Source organism: Vicia villosa, linkage group LG3 (assembly GCF_029867415.1).
Source record: "Vicia villosa cultivar HV-30 ecotype Madison, WI linkage group LG3, Vvil1.0, whole genome shotgun sequence".
NCBI lineage: Eukaryota > Viridiplantae > Streptophyta > Magnoliopsida > Fabales > Fabaceae > Vicia > Vicia villosa.
Window position 1 is genome coordinate 78830645 of NC_081182.1, and position 9579 is coordinate 78840223.

General features: G+C 33.4%; 1 protein-coding gene across 1 annotated transcript; it reads right to left on the reverse strand.

The window, feature by feature from the left end:
* Positions 1-5623: 5623 nt before the first annotated feature.
* Positions 5624-6546, reverse strand: LOC131656160 (senescence associated gene 20). Its single transcript, XM_058925920.1, has one exon. The coding sequence runs from the start codon at positions 6286-6288 to the stop codon at positions 5959-5961; it is 330 nt and encodes a 109-aa protein (XP_058781903.1). The 5' UTR covers positions 6289-6546; the 3' UTR covers positions 5624-5958.
* Positions 6547-9579: the final 3033 nt, after the last annotated feature.

Genomic DNA, 9579 nt, shown 5'->3' on the forward strand with positions numbered 1-9579 from the left:
AAAAGTCACAACTATAATACTAATCAAGGATGCAATAGAAGGGCTTATCAAGAAAGGGTGACTATCTGAATACATAAAAGATGGTAAGATGAGCAGGAAAGAATCCCCAAATAAAAGACAGTCTCAAAAGAAGATAATTGAGGTCGTGATCAGAGGAAAAGGGAAATGAAACTAGTAGCAAAGAAGGCGGAGAACATAAGGGCTGGTGTGAGTATATTGTAACGCCCCAACCTACTTTTAGGATTAACGACTGACCCCACAAACCAACACAGGTCTTTTCATCAACGCTCTGTCCACACTCACATGCTTTTTGGGAAACTTCGTAGAAGATCACCATCCAAATACTACTCCAAGTCAAGCACGTTTAACTGTGGAGTTCTTATCTATTAGACTACCGAAAAGAAGATGCATCTTGTTGGTATATGTAGTACCAATCAATCCTTATAAGCCTTTCTTCTATCGTGTAGTTTCATACCTGCACAGCCTCAGGATCCCTCTCATTAGGATGTGAATTTGGCAACCACTCCTTGCTCTCTTTGGCCTCGAGAGTGTCTCATTGTCATGCCTTATGCACCGACAATCACTTCCCTCCCTTGTTGGCCTCGGGTGTTACATATATCGCTTTTATAGTTGGGGGTCAGGTCTGGCAACCATCCAAAGGTACAATAGAGAGAAAGATTTTCGAGTTAATGGTCGTGAGCAAAAAGGAAGGAAACACCGTAGTCACTAACCTAGAACGACTTGTCCTCGTAATTTCATGATAATGATAAGGCAGGAGGAATCTCGAACGAGATATTCCCTTTGGAGGTAACAGAAACCACAACGAATTTTGATGTGTCTCGAGTTGTGATTGACGGTGATAGCTCTTGTGATATCATGTAGGGTTACCTCTTTGAAAATGGTATTTAAGAAGGTTAAACTATTATCGTATGAAGGGTCAACTTTACAAGCCTTTAATGGAAATGTGACTCGCCCCTATGGATACATTGAGCCGATGGTTACCCTTAGGGATGAAAGAAATACTAGAACCGTCGACACCTAGTTCTTGGATGTCCCATGCCAAAGTGTATACAATTTTATCTTAGGAAGGCTCTTTGCAGTGACGCTGGATGAAGTAGCTTCCTCAAACCATTTGAATTTTAAATACCATAACTTCCATAATGATCTAGTCACCATCAGCACTGACCTGACAGAATCTAAGAGGATTTATCAAGCTTTATAACAATATCATAAGGAAGGTGAAGCTATAGCTATGGAAATTAATATGGCCTCATTGATTAAAGAATTAAAGGATATGTCCGTCCATCCTTTGACCAAAAGGATATTGCGAGTAACGTAGTGAATATAAGTTGCTAACTCAAAGGAAAGCATTCAGCACCAAACCTAGAGACAAATAAGCGATGGTAGAAACCACCTGGTTATGTTATCCTTTAAATTCTCTTTTATGCAAAATGAAAACATGGCCTGTATGATGTAATGCAGCTATTAAAATAAGAAAAAGAAGAATTTCTCTCTAAATTGATTTCCCTACATATCATGAAAGGTATAAACGAGTTCAAGATCCAACCAGAAGGATCAAAGCCCCATCATGCAAACTCGTGGAGCTTTCATAAATGCTAGAAGTTTATGACTAAAGCGATCAAAACCCCACAAACCACCACATGAGCAGGGCAAACACGTACCCAAAGTGGCAAAAATCGACATACTCCCTCTTTGTAGCTAGCCTCTCCAGAGTTTGTGGTATGTCCTCCAATACGTCAACATTAAACCAGGTTTACACCTAGGAGCTTGGGAAGATCTACCAACCTATGGACGAGCATGGCCCCCCCAGAGACTTCCAATATAATCCCGAGCTTGAAACTTAGAGGAAGACTTGAACTCTATAAGGAAAGAGTAAAGACTTTATCTCTATAATGAAAGGTATGGGTTAAACAAAATAAACAAAACACAATATATTCAAATATACATTATATAGTAAGATCCATATGTGCTAGACTTATGTTCTTTGGAGATTAAAAAATAAATTAATACTAGTCATCTAGAGGAACACTTCAATAATTTCATAAAGGCGGACTTGAGACCAGGAGATATGAGTGATCGAATAGAAATATTCAATCATCTAAAGTGCATTCTCAAAATCATCCCCGACCACAGAAAAACCATACTGTAAGGATTTGGATAGCTCCTTACAAAGAGAAAAAATTCTCTTCGCACATATTGTTAAGAGTAACCTCAGTTTTTCTATGGTTCTCTTGGGACTCTTTCTAATCCCTCTCCAGCTATTTATTTCATTTCTAAGCAACCTCCAAATATCGGTTCATCTCATTCAAGGCCCCACCCTTATCGGTTACCATATGAACTAGTTGTTTCACCTTTTCAATCAAGGAGCCAGAATACCCCAAGGGTTCTAAGCCACTTTCTATGGAAAGGAACGATTTATAAACATCTATAACCTCTTACAAACATTTATCCCTCTCAAGTGTAAGATCATCAACCTTCTTCTTCATCCTTTTTCTTTCCTGCAAAAATGACCAGACAAGAAAACCTTTTTTTGACCACCAGCACCAAAATCTAGAATAACAGATGTACTATGAACATGAAAGGCTAATTCGGCCAATTCACCTTGGTGAGCCTCGTCGGGGCGTCCTGAGAAATAAAATTATCCTTTTTAGAAATTGAGGAATGCAATTCACTGTCTATACTCAGACTCAAACACACAACCACTACAGGGTTAACATCCCTTTGTGTGGAGGAAGATTCCCCATTTTATAACATGGTATCATACGCCTAAGAGGGACCTAAATTTTGCTGGATAATCATCTTCAACAGTGTGTCAATCATCACCATTTTTTAAGGTTCAAGCTTCAAAGAAGCTGTATAGGAACTTTCAAGCTTCAAATAAGCTGATTTTCAAATCATTCTTGGCAAAGTTGTTTCTCCATTTGAGATTTTCAAAGGAACATCAATGATAGATTTAGAACAATTATTAACAAACACTCATATTTGAGTGCAACCATCGCCTTAAGTAGTGTAAACTTCTCAAGTCACCACAACTCAACTTGCATTCTTAGGAGCTTCGAACATGTTTGCACCAAAGTTATCCATCAAGCTGCAAGATAACAACTTCTTGTTGTGGAATCAACAGGTTTAAGGCCTTATAATCTCACACAAGATTCACAAGGTAGTTGTCAATCCTCAAATCCCACTTATGTTCAAAACAAAGCAATATTGAATTGCCAACAAATTTTTTGAAATTTATGAGTCTTGGATTGTGCAAAATCAAGTGTTGTTCACATGGTTTCTTTCTACAATTTTTGAAGGATTTCTACCTTGAGTGCTTTCTTGCAAACATGCATATGAGGTCTCGATTAAGGTGCAGAAACACTTTAACTCGTAGCTGAAAGCTCGAGTTTATCAAGTGAGATCAGAGATTAAGACGAGTAAGAAAGGTATTCAGTCGATTTTTGATTATGTTCTTTGCATTCGTGCTATTCCAAATTCACTTCTTGCTAAAGTTAATCCAATTTCTGAGAGATATCAGATTTATGATATTATCCAAGGGTTACTTGAGAAGTATACCCATAACTTTGTTCACAAATTTCAGAAACAAACTCAAAGTTTCTATGTTCAAGCTAGCATGAGTTTATGGGGGAGTATTAGAGGATACATTACACATGATGGTCGAAAAGTTATTTGAAGAAGTTAAAAGCAGTTAAAACGTTAGCTAGTATAGTTATTGTATGTAACTAACTTTAATCCAAGTTTGAACTAACTTTTGGATACAACTAATATAAGAGTAAGAAGTAAGAACACTCATCTAATGTAGTTTTTAGAAATCATAATGCAAAGTAATAAAATCTTCTTCATTCTCTTGATCTTTCTTCACCTCTATTTCAATGAACAAATGCTCATCTCTAACAAAATTTAACCATTAAAAAATTATCGTTGATATGCATAATATCAAAATCGACATCAAACTTCTAGATTCTCGTCAATCTATTTTTATAGTTGGAAGTCAAATATCTTATATAAAAAAGAGAAATGCTAATTAGTGTTCTAGAGACACTATTTAAAGTCTTAAAATATCAAACACTACTTTTCAAATAATATAGATTATCAAAAGACAAAAAACAAAAGACAAATAGTTCACTATGATTATTTTTCTTGAAAAATGAAATCTTCAAACACATTTCTATACTTACGATGTATGTAGGGTTCATAAATAAAGTCAACATTGACTTTTCAGTTATGATTTTTCTTAAAATTTTCTCCCCTTTTAAAACAGTACTAGCGTAATAAGACTTAATAACATTTAACATATTTGAATTCAAGACTTTGAGAAGAGTACATTCTCCAGACTCAAACCTCCACCGCTAGGCCAACCCTAATGTATTTTGTAATTTGGTTAATATATATCACAATACTAAAATTAATTTTAAACGGTGAAATAAGATGGATTAATAAAGTATAAAAACCTAATTAATATAATTCATAATTGAATGTTCTGACGTAAAATAGTCTTACATAAGAAATTAACTTTAAGAAATTAAAATAGATGGTTGGCTAATACAATTTATAAATTGGTTAATTAATAAATTGATTAATAAAATGATATAATTAATTAAATTTGTATTATAAATATTTTTTTATATTTTGTAATTAATTAAATGATATAATTAATTAATAATATAATTAATTAATAATATAATTTTATATTTGTATTATAAAATATTTTTTATATTTTGTTAAAAAATTACAAATAACATTTTTTTAACTGACAAAATTTTTTATTTAAAAGTGGAAAAAAAAACATTATTTGTCATATTTATGTGTTGTAAGTATTTGCGTAAAAAAAGTGTCTAAAACTACCATTGTTATTTTTTCCTAGCCAACATTCGTATCCATTTCGGTTTACTTGTACTTGAATCTAAACCAAAAGAGAAAATTTTAGTGTTCACTTCCGCCAAACATGACTAAACATTTGGTTTTTGCCTCCATATGGAAATTCAACGTGAATTATGTGAATTTTAACAAGGAAATTTGAATAAGGTAAAAATGGTTACTTAAAGTGGACGTGAGTGAGGTGGGTGGATGTTAGATTCACCACAATTCCAAAAAGCCTATAAATCCAAAATGTAGACAAAATACTTAATTACTTAAAATGAAATGAAAAATTACTTATAAAACGAGCATTCACTTCCTCTCTATCCAAAATGAATTACTCCCTCCGTCCTACAATGAGTGATCCAGCACACCATTTCACACAGATTAAAAAAAGTATAAAAAAGTAAGAGAGATAATATTGTTTTTACTATAATACCCTTATCATGTATTGAAAATTGTGAACTTTTAATTAATTAGAGGATAAAATTGGAAAAAGTGTATTGAAAATTGAAATGGGTCACTCATTTTGAGACACCATATTATTCTAAATAAGTCACTCATTGTGGACGGAGCGAGTATTACCAAATCACTATCCTAAGTTAGATAACCATATCTCTCTTTCGGGTAGAATAGAATTAGACAAAAATTTATCAAGTTGAAATAAAAAGACAAATATATCAATAAGAAGACAAATATTAGAAGATATAGACATATAGTATTTCCATTTAGCACCACACGGTTCTTAAAACAAACATTCATAATTACTCTTATCATTAAATCTTCCAAACAACATATTACAAATTCAAAATCAAACAACCAACTAGAAGCACCCATAATAATAATGGTTCCAACCCACACAAGTAATTAAGCAAACAAACAAGAAGAAAAAAAAAACACCACACCACGCCGACAGCAGAACAAAGTCTCACATCCCCTACGGAAAAAACACCGAAAGTTACGTCCCGTGAAAACGTGAAACAAAAGCCAACCACCGACTGCCACGTGTACAGGAGTTTATTTTATTCTAATCCAGTAACCTAAACACGTGATTACTGAACCTCTTAATTTTATCTTTTATATTGCGAGAACCAAACCGGGTACAGATTTACCGACCCGATCAGAAACGCTACTCTCCCAGACGCAAGGGAAGCGACCGGAATCAAACGTTGCCGGAACAATCTCCTCGGAGTCTTTCTCGGCGAAGCGAGTGACAGTGAGGGAAGTGTTGAAATACTCCCTAACCTGGGTGATTATCCCATCCGCTAGAGTGAGCGCGTGAACCCAGGAGATGGCGCGTGAAGTATCGCAGCCTTCAACTATAACGGTGGAGCCGAACGAGACGAGAGACTGTGGAACGAACCGGAAGGTATCGACGGCGGTGGAGTCGCCGGTGAGCGTGCGCATCAAAAACTGATGAGAGGGTGGACCGTGAAACCACCACTCGAGATCAGAAGCGAGGATCTTGACCACGGTGTCGGAGTCTCGAGAGTTTAAGGCTTCATATAGTGTGAGAACCAGCTTTTGATTGCTGGAATCTGCTTCTTCGGCACTTTCTTGAAAGTTAGCCAGTTCGAGAAAAAGTGTTCTTCTAGAAAATTCGGTTTATGGATTTGGTAAAGGAATGTTGAGAACTGGATTTTTGTGATACTTGTGGAAGAGCCTGTGAGGGGTTTTTATATGGAAATTTTTGTGATCCTCTGCGGGTGGGTGTAGGTGAGACTTTTATTTGGGATGACGTGGCGAGTTTTGATTGGGTGTTTGGCGTAGAAAAGAACTTTTTGGGATTTGATGTGATACGCGTTAAGGAAGGTATAGCTGGAACACGAAAGCGATGATAATTATAGAAACAACTTTTCTGACATTTCAACACTTACTACTTTGACTACTTCCCTTTCTTTCAAAATCTCTCTTAATCTCATTATAATCCAGTTAATCATAAATTTGGTGTTTATGATTGTTAACAAAAAAATTTTGTAGTATAAGTTTTAAGTTTAAATAAGTTATCCATAAATATAAACTATATGCATGGTATTAGTTGTATTTATTTTATTTTTTAAAATATATATATATATATATATATATATATATATATATATATATATATATATATATATATATATATATATATATATATATATATGTATATATATATATGTATATATATATATATATATATATTATTTTACAAAATTAATGAAGTATATTTATTTTAGTATTAATACTCTTATACCATAGGTGAACTAACTCATAGCTAATTTTAACATGTATGAAAATGATATAATTAAAAACAAATAAAATATTCACCTTAAAATTTTGTATTTTACTGCAATTTTATTTAAAATAAAGTATTTTATTTTTTAATTTTATAACTTATATTCTTAGAATACAAGTTAGCACGATATAAATATACAGAATATGAATTCACACCCGAAATTTTCATGTCCCCACTAACAAAACATGTGAGTCTAACCACTTCTCCATGGTTAAAACATGTGAGCCTAACAATTGTATATATTAAAAAAAACAAGTATACTCACTTGATAAATAAGATAGAACTCAATGATACATTTTGTGTGTAAATAAAAATATTAAAAATATTTTTAAGTAATAATAACTTATACAGTGTTAAAAGATATAAAAAATTGTTGTATAGTAGGATTGAACCCTTAAAGTAATAGCTCGTACATATTTACAAAATATAAATTGAGATATCTCACCTATCTCTAAAAAATTTAAAAGTATGTGTTTTACATATAATTAATACTAAATTATTTTATTTTTAGATATATTTAATTCATTTTTTAAAAATTATTTGATAATCCATAGCAAAGACAGTCTGTATCGGCGCACAATCTACACAATGATATTGATTCTCATTTATTGATTTCTAAGATGGAAGACCTGCCTGGCCATAAACCGGCCGACAACGCCAATCAATCACGGTCATTAGATTTTGAAGTTTGATTTGACCGTTGATCATGACCTTATGTAATTCTAAATGACTTAATGAACTATTGAAGTATGCGTTCATCTCGAGCGGCAATATTCGTAGAATATGAAGGGATGATAGAGGGGAGTCTCTAGTGTCCTCCTGAGGAGAAGAAATAACTTTATCATGCTAAATATCATCAACAGATTTTTCAACGCTCTCATCAGAAAAGATGCTAGAAAACTCATTAGAACAGGTTTCGCCACAAGAAGATTTACTAGAAGCACCAATAGATTGAGAACTATAAAAAATAATTTTAGGACTCAAATAAAACGAATATTCGATGGGGAAGTAGCGTTTGAATTATTTGGGGTTTCTGCCCCCAAAAATGATAGAGGATCGCCATCAATAGTTCTACCTCTCAAATTTTCAAGCTAGTCATTTATATAGATCATTGCAACTATAAAGGAATGAAAAAATGAAATAGAAGTCAAAAGTTAAAAATGGTACGTGAAATGGAAATGAGTCAAAGAGACAAATGCAAGCAAGGGAAGCAAAAAATTGATGACAACTCGAAAGACACACCATTCCAACAAGGGAGTGGGGCGCTGAAACCATAGGCCATCAAATGTTCAAAGAATGAAGGATGGTTTCTCAAAGGAAAAGTATATTTTGGTTCGCAATTAGGATGAAGGTTTGAAATTCTGTTCTTGAGGGACAGATGTTGGACACGATGTTAGAATAGTTGGTCCAACTTGTTAAACTAGTATGACAATCAAATAACAACAACAATAATATAATGCAGAAGGTAATAAAATGACACAATAGATTGGTATCTCAGTTTGGTGAAACCACACCTACGTCTAGAGGACACTCTATCCAAGAAAGGAAATTCACTACTTCGAATTAGCATAGTTCGTCTTATAGGAACATCAACCCCATGATGTTTAATGTCTATTCCTAATCCTAGTGACTTTCTATTTAGGATTTTCCGTAAATATGAGAACACATCTCGCTTTCTCTCAGTCACTAATCCCATGTGATCAACTTAACCATTAACATAATGATTGTTGAATTTACAACTTAACTAAGACAAACCAACAACTATGTCAAGTTATTGAAGCAATAGTGTGGTGTACAACAAATAAGATCCAACACTAATCCTTATTATACGAGTGATAACATTAGCGTGGAATACAAGTAATAAAAGACTCAAAAACCATAGCACAAAGAACTTAATCGTTGAGTCTCCTTAAGTAGAAATGCGTTATGGGCTTTTCTTCTTTGGATCTTTGAATTAATTCCGTCTAAAATAATAGATGAATCTATTGGATTTGATTTGCTCCATAAAAATCTCCAACAAAAGATATGAATTTTTTATATTTTAAATCTCCATTTAAATCTTATTTGACCTTTAACAATTGTCAAACAAATCTCATAAACATTGTTAAAATCCGCAACAAATATGACTAAATCTTAATAAATTTTTTTGCACCTAGCAACATCCATCATGGTCTGCTGACTAGGGTGAGATGTAGTAGTCCACACATGTTGGAACATCGTGTTCCACATATTGCGAAAGAACATCAAAATTAACTCTATTAATATATCTTCTTTGTAGAGTGAATCTTGGATAGAATATGTATGAATCAATACTGCAATAACATTTGGCAATTAACAGCGACCAGATGTTGCAACACACATGTTAGAATATCGTATTCCACATGTGTTCCTTTTGTACCAGAAATAACTTGAACATATTCCAT